This window comes from Sinocyclocheilus anshuiensis, unplaced genomic scaffold, assembly GCF_001515605.1.
Source record: "Sinocyclocheilus anshuiensis isolate Anshui unplaced genomic scaffold, SAMN03320099.WGS_v1.1 scaffold1317, whole genome shotgun sequence".
In the NCBI taxonomy this organism is placed as follows: Eukaryota; Metazoa; Chordata; class Actinopteri; order Cypriniformes; family Cyprinidae; genus Sinocyclocheilus; species Sinocyclocheilus anshuiensis.
This window is the reverse complement of record NW_015551117.1, coordinates 434008-460335: the sequence shown is the minus strand read 5'-3', so window position 1 is coordinate 460335 and position 26328 is coordinate 434008. Positions and strand designations below refer to the sequence as shown.

The 26328-nt window shown below is 40.1% G+C and overlaps 2 protein-coding genes and 1 long non-coding RNA gene across 4 annotated transcripts in view; all 3 read left to right on the top strand.

Annotated features, from left to right (window-relative positions):
* Positions 1–17982, top strand: part of ankrd11 (ankyrin repeat domain 11) — a 192916-nt gene extending 174934 nt beyond the window's left edge. The window contains exons 5-14 of one of the 2 annotated variants that reach the window (XM_016453172.1): positions 4500–4673; positions 6038–6238; positions 6412–6554; positions 6643–6790; positions 6891–8244; positions 8278–13897; positions 14227–14325; positions 14689–14832; positions 14932–15024; positions 16778–17982. In XM_016453172.1, the coding sequence (XP_016308658.1) occupies positions 4500–4673; positions 6038–6238; positions 6412–6554; positions 6643–6790; positions 6891–8244; positions 8278–13897; positions 14227–14325; positions 14689–14832; positions 14932–15024; positions 16778–16963 (8162 nt within the window). In that variant the 3' untranslated portion in view covers positions 16964–17982. Of the gene's footprint in view, positions 1–4499; positions 4674–6037; positions 6239–6411; positions 6555–6642; positions 6791–6890; positions 13898–14226; positions 14326–14688; positions 14833–14931; positions 15025–16777 lie in introns of both variants that reach the window. The other variant, XM_016453171.1, reaches the window with a different exon arrangement.
* A 38-nt stretch (positions 17983–18020) lies between these two features.
* Positions 18021–21231, top strand: LOC107663050 (uncharacterized). The gene is made up of 2 exons (XR_001631280.1): positions 18021–19510; positions 19986–21231. It is a non-coding gene; the product is annotated as an uncharacterized LOC107663050 (long non-coding RNA).
* Positions 21232–25544: 4313 nt separating this feature from the next.
* slc22a31 (solute carrier family 22 member 31) overlaps positions 25545–26328 on the top strand; it is a 21120-nt gene continuing 20336 nt past the window's right edge. The window contains exon 1 of the mRNA XM_016453170.1: positions 25545–26060. Coding sequence (XP_016308656.1) covers positions 25671–26060 — 390 coding nt within the window. The 5' untranslated portion in view covers positions 25545–25670. The remainder of the gene's footprint in view (positions 26061–26328) is intronic.

Below are 26328 nucleotides of genomic sequence, written 5' to 3'. Positions count from 1 at the left end.
AAAGAAAGAATCACTACAACTTCTGAAAGTGACCAGCAGTGTTTTAGCATTACATAAAAAGTAATGTCACAAATCAGAAAATGTCATTTTAACATCAGTGTGAACATACAAACAAAAAAAATGTATGACACTAATTTTATATCATTGTAACTTTGCTTTCCATACACTTTAAGTTCTTCTTCATATACCACAGCAGAAACTATAGTCTGAGAAAGTTCAAACATGATTAAAGGCAAGTGAACAGTCATTAAAAAAAAAGAAAGAAAAAGAAAAAAAAAGAAATACACAACTTACAAGCATAGATCAAATAAACTGTAGTGTTCAGGTACAGAAATTTAATAATTAAGTGTAAAATAACACTGTATAGTGTTCACTGTATGAATTAAATTTAGATTAATCTTTGTTATGGCTGTTTTGTTGTTTGATTAACATTAGTGACATATTCAGCAGCACGTATTTATAGGCTGCTGTCCCTTTAAATCCGACTGCATGGATCCAGTATAATGATACACATCTGATTTCTTTCTCAGCTGTTTACATTCATTTAAAACATAACCGACTGCGTTTACGAGAATGATCGTCGAGATGGGTACTATTGACATAATTCTGTGTGTATGTGTCTGTTCAAACATAAGGAGGAAGAGATGCGAAAGACGAATCAACTCGGTGTTCGCGTGCCAACTGAAACGCGTCTCTCTGTGTGTGTGCGCGCTTTGTACGTGTGCGGCAGAACGGAAGATACGCTGTGCGAGATGCGGCTTGTGCGCGTGCTTCAGGTGTGAGTCAGACAGCAAGACGAAACGGCAAAGAGTTGTTTTATGCAACTTATTGCACTTAATTCTTTTTAACGTCAAGCAATTTAACCTATTATTAAAATGATTCAGATATCGCACGCCGTTGCGATATGCATATCGCGATATTTACATTTTCGATATATCGTGCAGCCCTACTACTGAACAATAGTAATACATTTCTGGCACAATGTCTTCGTTGAACCGGACTTTTATTTTGACGGGTTGCCGTGAACACCTTTACCAGTTCTGTGTGTATATATGACATGACACTAGTTTTACTCAATGAAATGGTAAAATGCTCAGGAAGTCACTCTCAGAGCAGTTCTGGAGATGTTGTTCATGTATTTATGTCCTCATTTAGTGAGACAGCAGATGCTGAAATCACTGAGCGTCATGCGCGCTTCAGTATGTGTTGTACATACTGAACGAAACCGCGCATCTGTGCCATTCATTCAGACAGAGACACGCAGAACATGCAGGATTTATATTTAAATAGTATTTTTGTGGCTTAATATTTACAGATACTAGTCCATATCACAGTTTGATTTAAGTGTAATGACCTACTTTTGATTAATTCATTCAAAGTTTGACAAATTCCAAGACATTCTGCGTTATTCAGTAAATTCTGTTTTTATGTCTGGATTCTGCGATTCCGTCCACGTTTTCCGTATCGCGGAAATCATAGGGCCCTATCTGTTAAACTCTTCTGTGTTTTATGTTAATACGGAAGATTATCAATACTCCCTCGCAACAGATAACCACTGTTTTTAAATACTAATGGTTTGGAGCAGTGGTTCTCAACCCGCGGCCCGTCACGAATTCAAATGCGGCCCACCGTGCTGAACACAATAAAAAAAAAATACTTTCAGTTTTACAATTCATTTTAGTTTTTACATTAATTTAAAAATGTACTAAATAAATATAAGCTATAGCCTAATGTTTTTATGTAAATTAATTTAGTTTTTCATATATTATTTTCAGACATGAGCAGTACTCACATAGCCTAATTAACGTTACGATAAATATATCTATAGAGAGCTTTAAATGACTACTTAATGAAATAAAACAAATCAAAACAAAAACTCTTTCATTATAATCATAATCCGTAAAGATGCACTTCTCTCTAAAGGCGCGTCTAATGAGGAAATTGCGAGTCAGGATCGGCAACTTCATCCTTGCGACACCGACTCAGAAAACACTAGTTTATTAGTAAATAATTAAAATATCTCCTTACTGTTTCCCCCTGACACATTTATGGCAATTATTTTTGCCGATGCTTTGCAGCAAACTTAAGCCTCTTGCGTGCATTTGAACGCAGAACTAGCTGCGCTGACGGCAAGCATGCTGCTGGACACTAAATGCCATCGAGCCGCTCTTTACAGTCACGGTAGCACGGTCTCGTGTTGTTTCCACCAGCACGGCAATGTTTTCATCACTAATTGATGGATGTCTAAAATATAAAAATAAGGAGAAGCCTAAAACAGGCCCGAAGCCCTGCCCACGTCTGAACTATGACGTGAAAATTGTCCTGAAGCCCAGCCCGAGGGGCGTAAAAAAGTCGGGGCCCGTCGGGCCTGTGCTGAAATGCAGGGCTCTAGCTCTGATCTAGCACACAGAAAACAATTTGACTGAAAATTTATCAGAAGAGATGAAAGAAAGATAGTGGTCATCTGCGCAATTCGAAAAAAGAGGCGGCTTTTCTGCATAGGTATGTTTTCTTTTTTTATTTCTTTTTTTTACTCTTTGTACAGCAGTTATTGTTCATGCTAAATTAATTTTTTTATGTAGAATGTGTTACATAAATACATGAAATGTAGAACATATAAAAAAGTGCTCGTGGCTCGTCTGCCAGTGGGGGCCCCCTCACGCATAAAAGTGAAACTCCGCCTATGATTGTGCTGTTACTCCTTTCGAGCCGAAGTTCACAAAATTGGGTGTTATTTATGGGGAGTAGAATTATTTATTTATTTCAATGAATGTAATCGATTAGATATCATAATATTTAGGCTATAATATTATAAATCAGGTTGGTTTGTATTGCTGACATAATATGTAAATGATATGCGTGCGGCCCGCGAGACTTGCACTTGGACCATAGTGCGGCCCGGTGGAAAAAAAGGTTGAGAACCACTGGTTTGGAGCAACAGGCTCCCCTAACCTGCTCTCTGAAACCTCCATTTCGTGGAAGTGCTTTACTAGCAGAGCTCATAGTGTTGGTAATCCAGTGCAGCAAATTTGATCACTCTCAATGACACATCACACAACTGTTGTTTAAACAGCTTTTTTGGTTAAAATATTGTTTGCAGTGTAGACTGGGTGATTTGGTGCCATTATGTCATATGGCATAAGCGATATGACAGTATATACTGTGTGAAAGTAGACATTTACGGTAGAGATTCTGTTAAACTGTTTGAACCTCAATATATCTGCAGTGTATTAAGTACTGATACCAGACTTATCTTTTTTTTTTGCCTAAGATACTTGATTGAAAAATAGAATATTATTACGGCAAATAATATATAAAAATTCTGCAGACAAATTCAACTTACTTTAAGAACAGCAAATTGGGACAGATAACTTAATCCATCAGAATACTTCTGTAATGCTGTACAATTGTCATTACCTCAGTTGAGTCTATTTTAGAAGACTAAAAGTGCAAGCACTGCGTTTGTTCGTTAATCTGCCTGTTATAAACATGTTTAGACCGCTTCTGCTGTTCATGCTCTTCAAGGTTTGAATCACAGGAATGTGACTAAATGGCAAGTGCGTGTGTGTGTGTGTGTGTGTGTGTGTGTGTGTGTGTGTGTGCGTGTGTTGAGTGGTTGGGTACATTACACGTAAGTGTTTGCAGGTGTTAGCAAAAATTAATCAGCCCAAAACCGTAAAGAATAATTCCTGGAAAGATCTTTGTTGCTGGAAGCATTTGTGTCTGGCTTCCTCTCCCTGTAAATTATGCTTGTGGCCTTAAGCAAATCACTACGTGGGGAACAACAAGCTGGCTTGTAGATCTTCCATAGATTAGACAAGAGCAGAAATCTAGATGACAGGATTGTTGTACCACGTTGGATTTTTATTGGTGTTAATGGCACAGGAATGCCTGTGTGACATTTTGGTACAGTTTGAGGCTTGGGGGTCACACAGTTGAAACTGGCAAACACAAAGATGGCTCTCCCACTGTAAGTCGATAGCACGGGTGGGACGGCTGTAAAGAACTGGACGGCCGCATTATAAGGCAGATATGTTGACACTGACATACTGAGAATAATTGATGGGTGTTTCTGTGAAGAACAGCTGCTTTTGTCCAAACGCAGCGGTGACCTTGCCTCAGCCACATTGAAATGTGAACACCGGCCATTTTGTAATTGGTGACAGGCTGCCAAGTCATAGCCTTAAAGAAACACACACATGCTAGAATGGCATCGGAGGACCCCTCCCTCCCCATGAGGCTTTTGGGTAATCTCACACCATGGCTGCTGCCACCAGCAGGCTTTCACATGGGCCAAGTGGCTGGGAATTTACCCAAGGCTTCACTTGACCTTCAGGCTGTTAAGGATGGCATACATGGGAATGCATATTAACTTGTGCTAGCTTACTTAGATGGACTATGACGGTCTCTAAACTGAGTGTTCGAGGATATTGTGTCTATTCACAAGTGTTCATGAGGCTGGTTTGTGGGTTAATATGCCCCTGTTTTCTCCTCAACAGAAAAACAAGGTCCAGAGCGGAAGCGCATTAAAAAAGAGCCCACTAGCACCAGGAAGTCAGGCCTGCCATTTGGGATGGGCATGCCAGGGATCCGGGCCGGCTACCCCCTCTCAGAGCGGCAGCAGGTGGCTCTTCTTATGCAGATGACGGCGGAGGAGTCCGTAAACAGTCCAGGTGTGTGTTTGTCATGGGCGCCACGTCTCTGGGGCCGTGAGAAGCCTCAGTGGCTTCAGTAGCTTCCACTGTCCCTGCTGCACTTTCACGCTATTCTTCATTTAAACACACACCACAGCACTTAATTAGAATTCAATTAAACAAGATAACCCTCATTAATTTCCATTACTTTAGTGAAATGAACCGCTGCAATCTTAATCCACTGTTGTTCATCAGCCCTCCAGGACTGTTGATAGAGCAATAATGGACTTGGTTGTACTGTTTCAATATGAATTGTTCAGATTCAGATTTGATTGAATTGGCTCGGGTGGTTTTGCATTCTAATGTTGGAAAAATAAAACCTTGGATTGCGTTGCATTTATTTCAAACGTCTGTTGTCAGTTTGTTTTCTAAGCTAGACTAATGGTATTCCATAAAGTTTAAGTATGCATGTCTATTAGATTACTAAAATTTAGCTCTTCCTCTTCAAGTAGTTCACCAGATTTATTTTTCCAAAACAAAAGACTACAGGAAACACCCCTAACCCCACCCATGCAGAGCACTTTTGCATGCCAGCTATTGTTGTGCATACTCTTTAGGTTGTTCTGAATGTAAGTGTCTGAAAATAGAAATTTACTGTAGCTACAGTGGGTACGGAAAGTATTCAGACCCCCTTTATGGGGTGCTGTGTGTACATTAATGAGGAAAAAAAATTAACTTAAATGATTTTAGCAAATGGCTGCAATATAACAAAGAGTGAAAAATTTAAGGGGGTCGGAATACTTTCCGTACCCACTGTATATGTAGCTCTGTCTTCCCTGGGTTCATTAATACATTTTCTTGTTTACAAACTGAATAGTTTGTCAGTGTGCTTTAATTTTGTTATTGACAATATCATACAAATCCAAGATGTGAAATTCTGTTGAAATTGTGTACTTTAGTCAAAAGATGTAATGCAGACAGAAGGTGTCGTTTGCCATGTTTGTTGTACAAGACTGCCACCTTGAGGTCAGAGCAAACGAAACCCAGACAGTTGCTCATACTTTGCAACTAAGTCAGTGGAACTTAACCTTTTTGACTTCAAGGCCCTCCGTTGTTGAAGACAGTGTTTGAAGCCCCTACTCCATGTAGGTTAATGGTTCCTCTTATACTTCAGTCGATGATTACAAAGCAAGGAACTGGAACTGGGTGTTTTTTTGGAACAATACCCTTTTTCAACCAATTGACTTGTTTTTCTAGTTGTTCTTGATTACTGGATAAGGCTTTTTAGAAATATTTTTACTTACAAGAACCAAGAAGCGGAGACCCCCATAGAGTGCCCCAGCCCACATGGTTGAGAACCACTTCTATAAGTAATTGCTGTTAATATTGATATTTTTGTTCAGACACAACACCAAAGCACCAGTCACAGTCGAGTCTGGGTCAGAAGGGAACACCAAACTCTGCCTCAAAAACCAAAGATAAAGTTAACAAGCGGAATGAGAGGGGTGAGACGCGGCTGCACCGGGCAGCCATACGTGGGGAGGCACGCCGTATAAAGGAGCTCATCAACGAGGGGGCTGATGTGAATGTAAAAGACTTTGCAGGTAAAGGCAGCCATCAGAATTCACCTGACCTCCACCTTAGTATTGTAGCATGCTGTTGATATTGAATGGCATATTAAGTGATTAGGTGATCTCAATCTGGTTAAAATGGTCATAAAATTATTTCCATAACATAGATGAGCAGACACTTAATAATGGCATGCCTTTTATTTTAGGCTGGACCGCACTGCATGAGGCGTGTAACAGAGGGTATTACGATGTGGCCAAGCAGCTGCTGGCAGCCGGGGCTGAGGTTAACACAAAGGGCCTGGATGACGACACACCTCTACATGATGCGTCTAACAATGGCCATCTTAAAGTATGTTCCAAGTTAAGATTTATTTTAAGATTTAAAAAAAAAATGTAACATTGGCATCTTGATCGACAACCATATTCTGGTTTTACAGGTTGTGAAGCTGCTGTTACGATACGGAGGGGATCCTTGTCAAAGCAACAGAAGAGGAGAGACTCCGTTAAAAGTGGCAAATTCGCAAACAATGCTTAACCTGTTACTGGGAAAAGGCGCTTACACCTCCAGTGAGGAGAGTTCCTCAGGTGTGTTATCATGCAGCTCTTGTTTGAATAATTCCAGAAAGTGTCTAACAGGAAATGTTTACCATACGTTCATATTAAGAGTTCTTGTTTGTATCGACAGATTCTTCTGAAGAGGAAGATGCCCCATCATTTGCCCCATCCAGCTCTGTTGATGGCAATAATACAGACTCAGAGTTTGAGAAGGGCTTAAAGTTAAAAGGGAAGGGCATGGACCCACCCAAATCCACCACCACTCCTGTCAAGGATGAGTATGAGTTTGACGAGGATGACGAGGAGGAGCGTGTCCCACCTGTGGACGACAAGCATCTGCTCAAGAAAGAGTTCCGCAAGGAACCCGTCAGCAAGACAAACAACTTTATCCCCATACCCAAGATGGAGGTTAAAACTTATTCCAAAAGCAACTCGCTAACACCAAAGAAGGCTGTGCGCAGGATCCTGTCGGACAGCAACAGCTCAGACGAGGACGACAGGACGTTGTGTTTCACACCCACGACCACACCAAGGCAAACTGCACCTCAGACCAATGTCAAGAGCCGGGACTCGACGTCGCTGAGCTCCAAGCAGCAAAAAGACAAAAGTAAAGTCAAGAAGAAGAGGAAGAAGGAGACGAAGAATAATGTTAGTAAGGAGGTGCGCTTTGTTAAAGTGAACGACAAGTTTTGCACCTCAGATTCTGAGATTGGGGACCTGGAGAGTGAGGATGATAAAGGATCCATCCAGAGTGCAAATTGTGTAAAGGACTCTTCCACATTGAGCCTCAAAGACCCCTCTGTTTTTAGTTCTCTGTCCGTCTCGAATTCATCCTCCACGCATGGGAGTCTGAGCTCTCAGAAACACACACAGTCTCTGGCAGAGCAGCACCCAAAGCAGTGGAGGACAGATGGCTGGAAGACTGTGTCCTCTCCAACGTGGTCTGATGTCAGCTCCCTCTCAGACTCAGTCAGAACAAGGCTTTCCAGCGAGTCAGACTACTCTTCTGTCGACTCCAGCATTGAGTCTGTGAAACAGGTGAAAAAGAAAGTGCAAGATAACAGAAAGAAAAACAACACGCATGCCAATGCGGTAGACAAAAAGAACTCTGAGTTTTACAAGAACTCAAACACGGATGGGGCCATTTCTAAAACAGACAAAGATGGAAAAGTGTTAAAGAAACACAAAGTGAAACACAGACACAAAAGTAAGGAAAAAGATAAGGCTCCAAGTGTTGTGTTGAGTCAAGACATGAATGAAAAGTTTGTCAAGAGCTTTTCTTTTGACTTTGACGATACACGGCAGAAGTCGCTCATTGTTGAGACAGAGTCACCTTCTGAAAATAGGGTCAAACTTTCCAAACATGAGAAAGATAATTTTAAGAAGGAGGACAGACTGTCAAAGGGTAAATCAGAAGACAAGGACTGGCCAGGTAAAGAAACTCAAAGGGTGATCAAGGAAGAGAGGTCAAAGAAGACAAAGGAGTCCAACAAGGAAAAGGTGAGCAAAGAGGAGAGGGACAAACCTTTGAAGGCTGAGAAGGAGAGAAGCATAAAAGACAAAGACAAGGCAAAAGAGGAGAAGCAGTATAAAAATAGTGATAAAAAGAAAAAGTCTAAGGATAAGTCTCTCAAAATTGACAAAAAGAATGAGCAAAAAGACGACAAACATTTTAAATCCGAGAAAAGCATAAAAGAAGAAAAGGAAAAGTCTAAGAGGGATAAAAACATCAAAGACCCTGATTATGAAGACTTTGACTTAAAAAATCACCTACTAGAGGACACCAAGATGAGTGCGTCAGATGACCCCCATGATCGGTGGCAGTCAGACATGTCTTCTGACAGTTCACTTTATGGAGATGATAGCTGGGATGCTCCTGTAAAAGAATACAAAGCAAATAATGCGGTCAAGTTAATTGTAGAAACAGTGAAGGAGGAAAGCAGGGATAGAAAAAAGGAAAATAAGGTCAAAGATAAAAAGCCAGATCATGGAGAAAAACGTCCTGAAAAGGAAACTGCATCAAAGAAGAAAGACAAGGAATCCTCTGAAAAGAATGCTGAAAAGAAAAAAGACTGGACCGACAAACAAAAGTTTAATTCTGGTCAGTCATTGGAAAAGGAGAAGAAACGAAAAGAATCAGCAGAGGGTGTCAAAGAGAAGAAAGAGAAGGATTCTGTGGATGGCAGCAGAGACAGAAAAGATTCCAATGAGTTTACTAAAGAAAGGAAAGACTCCAAAACAAAACAAGAATCTTTGAGAGATGACTATGGGGGTGAGGCTTTCTTTAAAGACAAACCAGAGAATGAAACCACTTGTAAGTCTGACCCCAGAGAGAGGAACCACTCTGGAAAGGAAAGGGAGAAGAAAATGGATGGTGTGGAAAAGAAAGAGAAGTCCAAAGGAGAAAAACACAAGGACAAGCCTAAGGACAGAAATTTGGACCAGGAAAAAGAGAAACCTGAGAAAAACTCAATTGATAGGTCAATGAAAGAGAAAGATCCAGAAAGGGCCTCCAAAGACAAGCGAGATGGGGTTAAAGAAAAGCATAAAGATTCTCATAGCAAAGAAAAAGAAAGGAAGATGTCATCTGAACAGAATAAAGATAAGAAAGAAAAGACATCCCAGGACAAATATGCTGATAGAGACAAAGATTTCTTGGAGTTTAAGAAAGAAGAGAGAAAACCTGAAAAGGTGAGAGAGAAGACATGGTATACAATTGCAGATATTTTTACAGATGAGAGTGAGGACGAAGATGATAATTATAATGGGGGTGTTGCAAAATTTAGTGACTCTCTTGGACTGTCAGATTCGCACAGGAAAGATTCCACACCTGACAGAGATGAAATGGATAATTTCCAAACAGATAAACATAAGAAATACTCTGAGGGCAAAACACATTCCACGGAAAAACAAAAAGACAAGGAACATAAAGATAAGAAAAAAGAGAAGGCAGCATTTGATGCTGGAAAAGAGAGAAAAGCCTCCATGGAAAAACACAAAGATAAAAAGGACAAAGATTCAACTGACACGAAACACAAGGAACGTAAGGACAGAGCATCTGTGGATTCAAATCAAGACAAGAAAAGCAAGCAGAAACTTCTCGACAAGAGAGACGTCAGTGAAGAAAAGGGCAAAAATAAATACAAAGACAAGACAGAGCACTTAAAAGAACGAAAATTTTCAAAGGGGAGTGGTGAAAATGAGAAATCTTTGTTGGAGAAACTTGAGGAGGAGGCGATGAATGATTATAAAGATGATTCCAATGATAGAATTAGTGAAATTTCATCAGACAGTTTCACAGACAGAGGTCATGAGCCTGTTCTAAGCAGCTTTTATGATTCCTCCAACATCAGCATACCCGAAATTTCAGAGGAGAGAAGAGAGTCCATCTCTATCTCTAATGCACAGGACAAGTTCCGAGAGAAAGAGAGGCATAGACATTCGTCGTCTTCATCATCCAAAAAGAGTCATGACAAAGAAAAGGAGAAAGTCAAGAAAGAAAAGGGGGAGAAAAAAGATAGGTCAGAGGAGATCAGAGAATCCTATGGCCGCAGAGAAAGCTTGCCCTTTGACAAAGAGCCCATGCCTTTGGAGGCTGACCCTTACACTTTTCCATATGGTTCCAAAGCTGATGGTGAGGATGACTTGGAAAAAACTCTGGAGTTTGAGAAGGAGATGTCCAAAAAGGACAAGACAAACAGTGTCATGAACAATGAGAAAATAAAAGACAAAAAGAAGAAAGAGAAACACAAGGAAAAAGTGAAAGAAGAAAAGCATAAATATTCTGATGGTTTTGGCTCCTTCAGGCACTCAAAAGAGGAACAGAAATCTGGATTGAAGGAAAACACTCAAGTCACAAGTCTTAAAGAGAAATGTAAAGAAGACAGTTCTAAATTTGATGGGAAAAATAAGGACAGAAATAAAGATATGATGGATAAAGAGAGAACAGATGTCAAGGCAAAGGTCAAAGATGAGAATGACAAATTCAGCCAGTCAAAAGAGACAGCTCGAAAAGACAACCGCCCTCGTGAAAAGCTGTTGGTTGATGGTGATCTTAGACTAACGAGTTTTGGCAAAATGCTTAGTTTAAAAGATCAGGAGATTGAAGAGCGCCATAAAAAACACAAGGAGAGAATGAAACAGATGGAAAAACTAAGGCATCGATCAGGCGACCCAAAACTCAAAGATAAAACTAAGTCAAATGAAGAACTGAAGAAGAACCGCAGTGAACTCTCCAAAAAATCTGCTTCATTGGAAACTGCTTTGAAAGAGAAAAAGATAAAAGATGGCCTTCCAACCCAAATGATGTCGCCTGATAGAAAACCACAACCTATGGACAGCCAGAACTCAAAAGACTGGCTTGCTGGCCACCAAATGAAGGAAAGTCTTCCTGCATCTCCACGACCCGACCAGAACAGACCAACAGGTGTCCCCACCCCAACATCTGTGATCTCGTGTCCAAGCTATGAGGAAGTCATGCAAACTCCACGCACTCCATCCTGCAGTGCAGAGGACTATCCTGACATCATGTTCGAGGGTCTTGAGTGTCAGAATTCCTTGGCCACAACCATGTCCATGAATGCCTGCTCTCCTACATTCTTCGATAGATATTCTAACTCGTCAAGTAACTTCCAGGAGGGAACATGCATAACACCAGCAAAGAACATGCAGTTACCCCTTGTGGGTCGGTCTGTTACCTCTGATGTCAGAAGACCACTTGAGATTGAGTTCAAAGTAGAGGCAGATAAGTTAAGACAGCAACATATACAAGAAGGCACAGCATTTGAGTCTTCAGCATCACAACTTACTGAGGACAAGATGGCAGCTGACAGACTTAATTGCATTTCCTCTTCATTCTGTTTATCGCCTATCGACATGTCTCCCAGGCCTGACCCATCGCAACATGATAGTGTACCAGATGACGTACCATCTACTGTAAATTCCATCAACGATGGCAGTGAACACCCAGGGAGTGTCTTTAACAACTATCTCATGAAGCCCTCAACTCCAGTCCATAGACCCGACCCCCAGGAGCCTTGTCTGGATATAGCTGCTCCCCCAACTCCAGCCCCTGCTGCCCTGCCTCCCATGGATATTGATGATCTTTCAGAGCCACACCAGAGTGGACCCGGTCTAACACCAGCCCACCCTGTTAGTGGGAGTGACTATTTGCCTCCTGTTGTTGAAGAGCAAGAAGATGATGAGGAGGAAGATGATGATTTTGTTGAGGATGCCAGAGAAGGTCACCTCGCTGCAGACGAGACCATCCAGTCTAGAAACGATCCCATTTATACACTCGGGATTGAGGAATCTGACAAAAAGGCTTGGCTTGAATGTTCAGATAGAAGAGATCCTGATGTACTTCCCATAACACCAACCCATCTGCAAGACAACTACATGGACAACTCATGTGATCAGTCCTTAGGCTGGAATTCAGACGTGCTCATGAAATCACCTCATGAGAGTTACAGAGAGGTTGAGGCAGCTGTCTCAAAGATTAGCAGTCCCTATTCACACTCCGATTGTGAAATGCAGCATATCCCAGGTGTAATTCCTGTGACACCACCTCACTCTACTTATTCTACAGCATACTGTCCATCACAAATGTCTGACTCTCATTATGAGGTCCACAAAGACACAGTGGAAGACATTCAATCACCAGAAAGACCTGTAACGGAGGCATTGGAGACAGAATCGTCTCAACTAGAAACTTTCTTCACTGATTGCAAACCAAATCCTGAGGAATCTCCGATGGACCGAGAGCCGTCATGCATGATGAAAGACAATAGACAAAATTCTCCCACCTATGCTGCAGAGAACAGCATGCCTGTAGCCCCACCAGTCAGCCAAGAACCTGTTGTTTCATGGGCAGATCCATTCTCTGGTGCAGCTGATGAAATGGATGACATGGGCCCCTTCTCTATACCAGACCTTCCTTTTCAAGAGAAGGAGATGCAGGATCCTGATATAACAGCCCCAGAGAGTAAGCAGACAAGACCTCCAGTCATTGAGTCAAGCGAAAATGACATAATGGATGTTGACCTGCCAAGTTTGTCCAAAGCTCCTTGTTCTCCTGCAGTTGTGCCTCCGACTGAATCTGGTCAGGATTTGATTCCCCCAATAAGTGGCAATGGCTATAGACCACAGTGTGAGTTGGAGCCAGAGCCTCAGAACATCCCAGATGTTCCTCCCATAAAAGAAGCAATTCCAGAGGAGAGGGGAGCATTTGAAGAAGGGAATGAAAACAACAGTAACTTGTTCTCTACTGAAAGTGAAAAGGACCATGAATACAGGCAAAAAGAAACAACCCCAGATACCATGATGCCATCTGTAATGGTACAATATTTGGATCTACCAGTCACCACAAAACCTCTTTCATTAGGACAAAATCCTGTGGTAGCTTTGGGTCCCTCATGTAGCCCTCATCCGTCAGTTCAGGTCCCAACTGTCTCAGTGCCTAGCAGCACCCAAGTATCAGAGGCACTTGAAACAACCGCCAAGTTGTCAGTGACCATACCAATGTCTGAGGCACCCAAGAAAATTGAGGAAATACCTCAGAGGATGACCCGGAAAAAGGCTCAGATGCTGGCCAATCAGAACAAGCAGAGTGCTGCGCTAAGCTCATCAAGCATCACCTGTTCGGTATCCTCCTCATCAGTCACCACAAGTGTGACCACCTCTTGTGTCACTGTAGAAAAGGAGAAAGAGCCCATCAGCTCCACCACAGCTCAAACATCTACTCCTGCCCCTGCACTAATCACCAAAACAAAAGGCAGGCCTGTTGAGGATGACGACAACCAGTCCCAACATCCACGCAAGAGGAAGTTTCCAAAATCAGGCCAGCAACAGGTGCAGGTTCAGCTAGTGAACACAGCAATGAAGCAGACTCGGGAGATGATTCAGCAGACACTGGCAGTCATTGTGAATGCCATCAAATTGGATGAAATAGAGCCATACCACAGTGACCGTTCCAACCCTTATTTTGAGTACCTTCAGATCCGCAAGAAAATTGAGGAAAAGCGGAAGATTTTGTGTTACATAACACCTCAAGCTCCCCAGTGTTACGCAGAGTATGTGACGTACACAGGATCCTATTTACTTGATGGCAAGCCTTTGAGCAAGCTTCATATTCCTGTGGTAAGATTTTTGTGTGCACTTGTACTCGATGCATAAAGACTCTTAACACTGTTATGTCCTAACCAAGAGTTTAATTATACTGACAAGTAATTTTCTGTCCATGCAGAAAGCAAAAATGGTGTGCAACACTGCACAGTCACAATCAGAACATATTTGATGTTTAATGTATTATATGGAGCAAGATTTTGGACCGTTCTTGGTTAGGACACAGTATATTATCCATGTTAATGTTTCCATTGTTGAGCTATAGGGATGTCTTGCTAAACATTAGTCATTCAGATTCAGTTTTCCAGAATGACAAGACATGACAAGTTTCTCTACTTTCTTAGATTGCTCCACCCCCATCATTGTCGGAGCCTCTGAAGGAGCTGTTCAGACAACAAGAGGCAGTGAGAGGAAAACTAAGACTGCAGCACAGCATCGAGAGGGTAAACTCTTACTCTTTGGCTTTAGGCTTTCCCTCTGTCTGTTTTCTCCCCTCTACGCATCACTGAGCTCATTTCAGAAGTCACCCCGTTAGGATGCAATGATCACACGGCACAAATCCTTTGATGAATCATCAAAGGCTCTGTGTAATAGAATAGCAACTTATCTGCAATATACATTTCAACTAAGTAAGCATATTGCAGTACGATCAGGCTCCCCATTTGATTTTCTTCTGATGTTCTTTCTGTGACTTGCAGACCTTGATCATTTCAACACTGTTTACCAGCTTTGTCCCTTGGTTATTAGATGAATGCTCATAAGGTATGGGATGTCCAGTCTGACTCTGATTTAATGTCCCCTTACAGGAGAAGCTGATTGTATCTTGTGAGCAGGAAGTGCTTCGTGTTCATTGCAGAGCAGCAAGAACGATCGCAAATCAGGCCGTTCCCTTCAGTGCTTGTACAATGCTGCTGGACTCAGAAGTCTACAACATGCCATCAGAAAGCCAGGTGAGTACTCATTTTAACGATTAGTGTTAACACACCAAAGATGTTAAAAGCCTTTCAGCATAGATTTTCTTACATCTGTAACAAAATCGTGTTCTTTAGGGGGATGAAAACAAGTCTGTGAGAGATCGCTTCAATGCTCGGCAGTTTATCTCTTGGATTCAAGATGTGGATGATAAGTACGACCGCATGAAGGTGAGGAGCTTCCTTATGCATCACTCATATATAGACCCACATGTGTTAAAGGGTTAGTTCACCCCAAAATGAAAATTCTGTCATTAAAACAACGGCTCTGTGTAGTTAATGCTGCTCAATGTGAAAGCACGCAGGTGATGGAGATTTACCGCTGATTACAGAACCGGCTTTACTGATAAGATGCGTGTTAAATATCGCATGCGATTAATCGTGCAGCCCTATTAATTACTCATCCTCATGTCGTTCCAAACTCGCAAGACCTTCGTTCATCTTCGGAACACAAATTAAGATATTTTTGATGAAATGTGAGAGCTCTCAGACCCTGCATAGACAGCAACGCAACTGTAATGTTCCCAGGTCCAGAAACATAGTAAGGACATCGGTAAAACAGTCCATGTGACTTCAGTTTTGCGAAGCTACGAGAATACTTTTCTGGACCTGGGAACATTTCAGTTGCATTGCTGTCTATGCAGGGTCTGAGAGCTCTCACATTCCATCAAAAATATCTTAATTTGTGTTCCGAAGATGAACGAAGGTCTTACGGGTTTGGAGCGACATGAGGGTGAGTAATTAATGACAGAATTTTCATTTTGGGGTGAACTAACCCTTTAAATGTTCCATGTTTTAAATGGACTTACACTTTTATTGATAGAACTCTTGAATTTAGCATTATAAAATTTGAAAAAATATTTAACAAAGACGCAGTGATATGTGGAGCTTTCTGAATGGTGGTCAGTCACATTATGTGTAAATCTGCAGAGCTTCCATGTCAATAATACATTATATTTTTATTAGGGCTGTCAGTTTAACGCGTTAACTTAATTAGTCATGAAAAAAATTACGCAATTAAAATATTTTAACGCACTGGCCCCACCTCAAACCTGTAAGTCCATAAAGTTGACTGTTGACAAATATGATTCAGGGCAATAACCCCATAAATGCAGTTATGCTCCTAAAATTCAAGATATGTGCCAAAAAATACCCCTGTATGAGTTTTTGTCTCATGTTTATATCATATGATCACACTAGCAATATCACACGAGTGCTGTTTTGTCACGAATATCATGACAAATTATCAGTGAAAGTTTAAATGTGATTTTATACAACAGTTCAGTAAATAAGTAGTTAATATTGTGTTTTTTTAAACACAATATTGTCTGTTTTGCTCAATTTTGCAGAGAAAATATTACCTTTAAAGCTGCTGCAGAACTGTTATGTGCCTGTGAGCAACACGTCAGTGTTTAGTTTCTGAATGAATCTGCATTTTGAACGAATCCAGTGGTTCAATGAATAGCCTAATCATAAACTAAGCCGTTTACTGTATTCCTGAATGAATCAGCAGTTTGAACGAATGAATGGATGAATGAATGAATGACATATAAAGACATTTACCGCCACCTGCTGGCAGTTTAAGTTTCTTATTTAGAACATCATTTCATTAAAAAAAAAGAAAAAAGACTGAAAAAGAAGACTGTTGGTTTCGGACTTTCACTGTATAAAGCTCTAAAGCTACTGTTTGTAATGTCTACTTGATACTTTCTCATTTAACACAATAATGGTTTTAAATAATCTTCTGTGGATAATTTCACTGCCAAATTTAATTTGCGATTAATTAGATTAATTAATTGACACATCTTGTAATTAATTAGATTAAAAATTTTAATCGACTGACAGCCCTAATTTTTTTTTTTTTTTAAGCCTCAAATGTGCAAATATTTTCCAAAGTCTAATTCTAATCTTCATCTTCTGACAGACGTGTTTGCTAATGCGGCAGCAGCATGAGGCCGCCGCTCTGAATGCAGTGCAGAGAATGGAGTGGCAACTCAAGGTACAGGAGCTGGACCCTGCTGGACACAAGTCTCTGTGTGTGAACGAGGTCCCCTCCTTCTATGTGCCAATGGTCGACGTCAACGACGACTTTGTACTGTTGCCTGCGTGACACCGACACACATTCAGACTCTTGAGAGTTCGGTCTAATATTAATCATCTATCAAAGAGACATCAAACAAAGTTCGGTAAGGGCTAGCCGGTTTGAGGAGATTTCTTTGAGGAGAGAAAATATATATTATATAGAAAATGTAAATGACAAAACTCATCCTTTTCTGCCCGAGGAGGAACCGTCTTTTTACGGGAGAAAAAACACAACTTGCACTTTTATCCTCAAGTTTTTATGTTTTTTTTGGGATTTAAAAAGCAAAACTGCTTTGAACCTTGTCCCTCCTGTCTTGGGTTATTTGGGTGAACATATGGAACAGAATTTTTCTCTGTCCCATCCCATGCTAAGTTACAACAAACGAGGAGCTTGAGACAGGTTCGTCCACCTGTGTGCTCCAGAACAAGGGGACAGACGGCACAGTGGTGGACACAGAACTCCGAACACGGTCAACACCTCGATGTGCAGGCACAAAAAAGACACGCAAGAGTGCAACAGGAGAGTGCTAACTAACCCTCTACCTGTTTAAACCTGAGTCTATAATGCCTACAGCAGTAGAGAGAGAGTGGCTTTCCTGCTGTACAGCACCCCATGCGGCCCCACGTTCAGGGCAGGAAGCTGCATGCAGGGGGCGGCAGCTCAGTAACAGAGCCGGGAGGAGAGACTGCGTTCAGTTTTAGGGCGTGAGACCTAGAGTGCCCTCACATGGTGACAACAGTGCATTTGGTCCCAGATGCTGGATCAAACGCATGGAGGATGGATGGTCCCTAAGCCAGGTCTGACATGCCTGGTTTCAAACAACTGCATAAGGAAAAAGACTAATGAAAGAGCAAATGTTGCTGTCACAAATCACGAGACAAGGACTTACAAGAATATAGTTTTTCTTTTCTTTTTTTAATGTTTGTTTTGGTTTATGTCTTTCTTTACTCGGGCATTTCATTGTTCCCTTTCTGAGGAAGTGACTTGAAACACTACAGAGCCAACATTAGTTTAATGGAAAAAAATACAAAACTGAAAAAAAAAAAGTATTCCGTAAATGATGTACAGTTTTTATAATCATTAACCAATGTATTCTCGCTGCCTTCTAGATAATTTATTTTGCCACACATTACTGCACAGTTGTAAATAACTTATGTACTGTAACATCACTCAGTTAAGAGTAAAAAAATAAATGAATAAAAGTTATCATTGTATGTACAGTTCACTTTCGGGCAGCACTTCCCCCTCACCCCAACATCCCCCACCAAACAAACACACCACCCCCCGGCCAAAAGGTGTACGCATCGTCAGTATTTTCAAGACTTCCATGCAGTGGTCCTTAAGGTTTCTGTCCAAGGCTAGTCAAAGTAAATCTAGATCGTCATCACCACCGTCATTAGGAAACACCATTTCTCCTGATTACTCTGTCAGGGCCAGGACCATAGTTTTCAGATGTAGCAGAGTGATTATGGATTTATTTAAAGAATAGTAGAGGTATATTATTCATCGTTTTATTACACAAGTATATATCTTTAAAAAGTATAAACCAAGAAAATGCCTTTATACAGTTAACGTCTCTGATTTCTTCTAAAGCTGCACAAGTCATAGGTAGGAAAGGACGTGATTTGGAGCCTGCTTCATTTGGGTCTGTCTAAATATAAAAGCACGCCATGAACGGTGTAGTACATATTTGAATTTATTACCCATTGTACAATTAGAATCATGGAAGTTTTTGTTTTGTGTGTCATGCCCTCTGATCATGTTACATTCGTTTTTAAGACACGAAACTGCACATTTCTTTTAATCCCCCTCACATACCCTCTCTTCAGCACTATACGACCGTTCTGAAAGATCTTAGCAATTAGGAGTTTGGACATTTTTCTGCTTTTCTCTTATTTTTTTAAATGTTCGGTTTTACAAAAGCGAGGTTCTAAATATTATCTGCAAATAAAAGAAAATGCATTATTGCATCAGACAAACGTTTTGCATTTGTTCACTCAGTCGCTAAGCAATTTTTAATTTGTCGTTAATTTGTGTTCTCGGCACCCTCCGTTATTAGCAACGTACTGATACGGACTTTTACAGATCATTATGGCAGAACAAAACATGCACACCTCCGTTCCTGGACTATTTGTATACATGGGCTCTCTGACTGTTTTTCCATATTTAACATTCTTGTGAATCTCCCGTCACAGTATTTTTTTTTTTTTTTAATGCACCAATGTCAGTTATTCTCGGATTTTGGTTTATCCTTCACCATCTGATTACATTTTACAGTACATTTAGATGTTTAAATTCATCAATAAACAGGGGACAAGCAAGGTTGTTTTTTTTTTCTTATAGAGGGTTTATTTTTAATTATTAGATATCGTTTTTTGGGGTGAGTGGAAATTGAAATGTGTTTTGATATTTTACCCTTTCTCATTACATGCCTGTACTTCAGTGTGAGGCTGTGTGATGTTTGCTTAACCATCCAGGCTAGTGTTTTTTTTGTTGTTCCATGTGAGGTTGTGAGTCTGTGAAAATCCCACATGACGCAGTTCTGTATGTGTGCATTGAGTCTGGGTGCAACAGGTGTCACTAGTTCCTCCGTTCCTGGACTATTTGTATACATGGGCTCTCTGACTGTTTTTCCATATTTAACATTCTTGTGAATCTCCCGTCACAGTATTTTTTTTTTTTTTTAATGCACCAATGTCAGTTATTCTCGGATTTTGGTTTATCCTTCACCATCTGATTACATTTTACAGTACATTTAGATGTTTAAATTCATCAATAAACAGAGGGGACAAGCAAGGTTTTTTTTTTTTTCTTATAGAGGGTTTATTTTTAATTATTAGATATCGTTTTTTGGGGTGAGTGGAAATTGAAATGTGTTTTGATATTTTACCCTTTCTCATTACATGCCTGTACTTCAGTGTGAGGCTGTGTGATGTTTGCTTAACCATCCAGGCTAGTGTTTTTTTTGTTGTTCCATGTGAGGTTGTGAGTCTGTGAAAATCCCACATGACGCAGTTCTGTATGTGTGCATTGAGTCTGGGTGCAACAGGTGTCACTAGTTCCACAGGTGATTGTTCCTGGTATTTTGTGAGTACTGTGCAGTGCAAAACAAACAGATTCTTCCGAGTGCATAATATGAATAGCTTTCTGTTCAGATTATGTTCACTTTTAGTGCTTTCTTTTGTGTTGTGTGGTTTCTCTAACAAAATTTCAGATAAGCGCTTTTGCTGTTATTAGGTGCATTTTTTCCCCCCATGGAACCGAAATAGTGACTTGTTCATCAAATGGTTTATGTATCATCCCTAAGCCCCTGTATACTTGGTGTTTACACGATGATATGTGAATTTCCACTGTCCTCTGACCTGTTGAAAACGTTTTGGGTTCCCACAACTGATTCAATTTAAAAAGGCTTGAAATTGTTATTTGCATTTGAGCTTTACTATTCAGCACTCTCAAGCCATAAAACCATTGAACTTTTATTTCATAATCATTCTAAATATACTGTATTGGGACTTACTGATCATGAGATTGGACAACAGAAATCTTGCATATGCTTGCCTGTTGACTCACTGACCTCTGTCTGCAACACATTACCTCTACCAAGTACACTGATTATTCCATTTAGTGATGGGATAGATTGTGCTGAGCCACAATTTCAAGCCTTGTTTTAACAATTTTTCCTCAGTATCCACAAATCCAACAGATGATTCTTGAAATGGAACTGAACTCCTCTTACTCATGTTGAACTCTTCATAAATAGTGAGAAATAACCTATTTATTATCTTTCTGACACCTGTGGTATGTTTGAGTTGAAGGTCTCCGCTGTGTAAATTTTCCTCTTGTAATGTGTAAACGAGACGTTGTACATAACTGTAAATAATATTCCAGGACGTTTTGCACCCTCCTCTTTGTACTAGTCTAAACTTGCGTAGAATGTGAGGTTCTAACAGCAACGAGACGTGTCGCGCTCGCTGCCGGTGATGTAACAATGTATCTTTTTTTATTTGTACAATGTAGTTCAATTGTGTACATATTGTTGGAGCAGCTATGGGAGGGAGGGGTTTGTTGATGCTATCGTCAGTGCTGTCGAAGATCCAGTACTTTCACCTTTAGCTGTGTTGATATCCTGCAATTCAAAAGGCGAGAAACTAAAAATACAAAAAATCAACAACAAAAAAAACCTTAACGGAGAGGAAAAATTCAAAATTGTTATTTTCTACACTTGCATGTACAGAGAGCGCGAGAACTGCTGTTGTTCCTCAGAGATTATGTTCATAAATACATTTTTGAAATGACTTTGCTTCTGTGGTTTGTTTTTGTGAGCTGCAATATGACATATCTGCCACAAGAGGGAACCAATGTGATGCAGACTTTCAGTTCTGTCCAGTCACTCTTGTAGGATGAAAATTATTAATGTCATAACTTTTGAGGATTATTTTTGACATGCAAATGGTAACAAATGTCATATTTTACATAGCACTCAACGGAGACCATGGCTATGTTGTCAAGACTAGTGTTCATTTAACACCATACCAGAAGAGGTTGCCACATTTTGAACTATTAAAGAAAACAAGCAGTTAGAAAACGAATAGAGTGTTAGAGCGTCAAGTGTTTTTTAATATAAAACGAATAAAAACCAGTAGTTAAAAAAGAATTAGAATAGAGCGTGCTAGAGTTAGACGGTCAAATAAAGATGGAAGTATATACACTTAAGTATATATACACACTACCGTATCAAGAAGTTGCTATCTGAAAATAAAAATCTGTTTATTTACTTATTTCTAATTATTTTAGTAAATATTACGTCAAAAATAGGAATGTCATTTCAACAATTGTTTAAATACATAAATTATTTACATATCAGCAAATGCATGTGTTATTTACTTATTTTTCAAATTAAAATAATGTGATATATCAGCTTTATATCGGACGTCAGCCATCCTAAGATCCCGGCATTGACCATCAAAAAACATAAACGTTAGACAACTAATGTGAATGTGACCCTCCTGACTGATCATCACACTCACTATATTTATTATGTATATATAAATTCACACACACGCATGTATATATTTCAGAAAAATATGTTTATATATTAAATATATTTATATATAATATAAATTATATGAATATAAATATATACATGTAGATATTTTCTAAATATATACTGTATGTGTGTGTATTTATATATACATAATAAATATACACAGTACACACATACATTATATGTAAACAAAAATGTTTATTTTGGATGTGATTAATTGCGATTAATCGTTTGACAGCACTAATACACATATTCTAAAAAGTGTGTGTTTATATATACATAATAAATATACACAGTACACACATACATTATATGTAAACAAAAACGTTTATTTTGGATGTGATTAATTGCGATTAATCGTTTGACAGCACTAATACACATATTCTAAAAAAACAAACAAACACTAGCTTCTCTATTCTTTTTGTATTCTATCTATCTGTTTTCTTTTTACTATACAATAAACAAAAGCAAAAAAGGCCTCTAACACTAGCTCGCTCTATTCTTTTTCTATTGTTTTTTTATTTATTATATAATTTAAAAAACAACCTTGCTATGTGTACTGTTAAGCTAACTGAGACTTGTTATAGCACTTGCATATTATTGCTCTTTTGTTGATTTTTTTATTGCTTCTATTGTCCTCATTTGTAAGTCGCTTTGGATAAAAGCATCAGCTAAATGACTAAATGTAAATATACACAGTGCACACACATATTATGTAAACAAAAACTTTTATTTTGTATGCGATTAATCGCGATTAATCGATTGACAGCACTAATATGTATGTAACTTAATTAATACTTCAAATGTTATCTATAATGTTTATGGGCTTTTGGACAGGATAATGATATATTGAAATACAGTGGAGATCAAAATTAGAGAACAAGCTACAACTTTCCTTCATTTCAAGGTCACTGCTCAGTCCTATCTGAAGTTATCACAACAGGAGTAAAAGCACAGTTTTTAAGCATATTTGAAAAAGAACACTGATCAAAATTAGAGAACTCTTTCAGATACCTAATTTCCTTAATGATCTAAAGAACCCTATTTAACTGGCAGCCCAACTTTCCGGTTTTCACTGACTTTGCAAGAGGTTGAGCCGTTCTGAAGTGACCGAAAGCCTCTGAAAGCAGGTTGTCCAGATGAAGGCCAATAGCAGCCATAGCAAGAGAAGTTGGTCATTCCGAATCTGTGATTTCTAGAACACTGCATCTTTACTGTGTCACTAACTCATTCAACTCCCCCCAAAAAGGCTGGTCGTCCACGAAAGACAAATACACGAGAGGACAGGATAATGCAGAGAATCTCAGTGGGGAATCGGTTCAGCACTGCAGCTGAAATTGCTTGCCAGTTCAGCTCTGAACAGGGTAAGGAGGGTCTGTCTTGGCATACAGTGTCTCGACGTTTAAGAGAATTTGGACTGAAAGCCTACTCTGCAGTGACCAAGCCTCTCATCAGTAGAAAGAATCAAAAGGCTAGACTCACCTTTGCTATGGAGCATGTTTTGTGGAGAGAGTTCACTTTAGTGATGAGAGCAAATGTAATTTATTTGGGTCCGATGGGAAACATTATGTTTGTCGTCAAACTGGGGAAAGACTGAAGCCAAAGTGTGTAAAGAAATCAGTGAAAGGTGGAGGATAGGGGATGTTTTCTGCAGCAGGACCTGGGTCTCCTATACAGCTACATGGCAGGATGAATGCAAATGTTTATCAGAACCTCCTGCGGCAACATGCAGTTCCTTCCCCGCAAGCATCTCCCAATGGTGACAGAGTTATGGCTAAGAAACCCACTACAGTCGCCGAACTGTGGAAGAGACTGGAAGAGTGGACCAAGATCACACCAGCACCAACAGTGTGAAAGACTAGCGATGTCCTGCAGCCGCAGATGTGCAGAAGTCATTCAAAGCAAGGGCCTCTACACTTCCTACTAATTTTTGACTGCTGTAACCGTCAGAAATATTAGTTGTAATCTTTCTTCATGCTACAATCACTGCTGTTTTGATCACTGTGTTTTCCACAAAGTAAAGGGTTTTTGTTGAAGTGCCTTGGTTATTTTGTAAAACTCTGTTCTACTAGCATGGTATAGCCACAATTAACATTCCTTCAAATTTCGAACAATGAAGATTACATTATTTCTGAAAAATGAAGTATTCATAAAATTGATCTCCACTGTATATTCAGCTTATGAATACCCAGAATTACTTGTTAACCCCGGGTAAGTATGAGCAAAACCCCTTGATTCCTTTTACCCCGGGTTTAGAATGATTCAGGGTTTACTATTTCATGCGTGAAAAGCCCTACAGCGCACTCTAAAAAATGCTGGGTTAAATACAACCCAGTGCTGGGTAAAATAGGGACAAACCCAGCAATTGGTTTGTTTTGACCCAGCGGTTGGGTTAAATGTTTAACCCAACCTTCTGGGTAGTAACCCAACCGTTGGGTCAAAACAACCCAATTGCTGGGTTTGTCCCTATTTTACCCAGCACTGGGTTGTATTTAACCCAGCATTTTTTAGAGTGTATGAAACTCGGTTTATGAATACCCAAGATTAATTAAAGTAGCCTATATGCATTGTGAAAACCCAGGTTTCCCTTTAACCAGGGTTTAGAATGACCCAGGGTTAACTATTAACTGTGAAAAGTGGTGTTGTGTCTGAAATAAGCTGGATTTAACAAAACTCTGATTCGTGATCCGTTTGGACCGATGCTTTTTTCTTGATTCGGTCAAAACGTTTCTAAACAAGTGAGTAAAATGGTGGTGTGTGAAAACCATAGACTGTATAAAAACATGGATGTAGTGTCCGTGATGTCACCCGTAGATTTCCGAAGAGAGTTTCTGAAGCTCAAAAGTGGGCGGAGCGGGCCATCGCCATCTTGGCAGCGCGTCGCCGTGCATCATTCCCAGATAATCGAAAATGGGCAAAGAGGCGGAAGCAGGTTGCTGAAGCCACGCCCACCTAGCTCGACAGTGGTGACAGCAGCGGCAATCCACCTGTCACTCAAGTGGCCACGCCCTTAATTATGCAGAACTTTAAGGCTTAATATAATTTAAACGGATGAGTTATAAAAAAAATTCACCCCCCTCACAGTTGTCATGAAGGGCAAAATTAGCTATATAGACCAAAATCATTTTTTGAACCAGGCTGTAAACGTTTTTTTCTGCTGTAAATTTGGGCATTTTAACATGGGGAGTCTATGGGATTGACTCCCTTTTGCAGCCAGCCTCTAGCGGCCAGTTGATGAATTACAGTTTAAGTCACTTCCTTGTTGGCTTCACGAGAGTGAGCGGGAGGTTGCCGCTTGGTGAAAACTGAGATTAATTCGCTAACTTTATTAATAATCAATAGTAGGCTATTAATATTTTTGATAATGTTGTACACAACATAACATTTGCCGCAAATTATATAATCCACAATTTAGTGATAAACAGCCTTTCCCTACTAAAATGATATTGCGCATGGGTTTTAAAAGAACACTTTTGAGTGATAACTCAAAAGAATCAGTGAATCGGATATATGAACCGCTTCGTTCACATGAATCATCCGAATGAACCGTTTGGCTCAAATGAATCGAACTTCCCTGTGTTACTTGGCTATCCGTGTATGTGGACACCCACGGCCGTCAGGTCATTCCTCAGCACTACAGGGTGCAATGTCTGTGAGAAATAGCTGTTTCCGTCGATAAGGACTCTAGTTATGGAGTTTGAAACTAAAATCTACCCTCAGATTGGTGGATATGGGCGATACAACAGGATCATAACGCTTTTCAGCTGGTTTCCAAACTTTGCAGTATCGTTGAATCTCTTCAGCGATGTTTTCTTCACGCTCATCCCCGAGTCTTACCACTGCAAACCTGATCTGGCGTTACTGCCGCCGTCTTCTCTTCTCGGAAACCTCTCCAGGCAAGCGTACCTCAACCTCACCATCCCGTGGCTGAAGGGGTCTGGGTTCAGTCACTGCGAACTTTACAAGTACCCTGAGAATATAAGCAACTACACAGAGAACGTGCCGAGGGACGTGGTGCAGTGCACTAAAGGATGGGAGTACGGCAAACCGGCGGGACTCCAGAACAATTTAGTGACCGAGGTTAGTATGCTAACACAGAGCAATGCAAGCAGTACACTCAAGTATGACACGACTTGTCTGAAATCGCTTGCTCTGTAGTAGATGTGTTTCAAATAGTCGAGTCGAGTGTGTTATTATACGCTATTTTCGCGTTTTATGCATTAATTGGTATGATTATTAATTTATAGATTTTTAATTTTGGGGAAGTATGCAAAAAGTGACAGGTGGTAGAGCCCTGATAAACCCTTAATACTGTGTGTGTGTGTGTGTGTGTGTGTGTGTGTGTGTG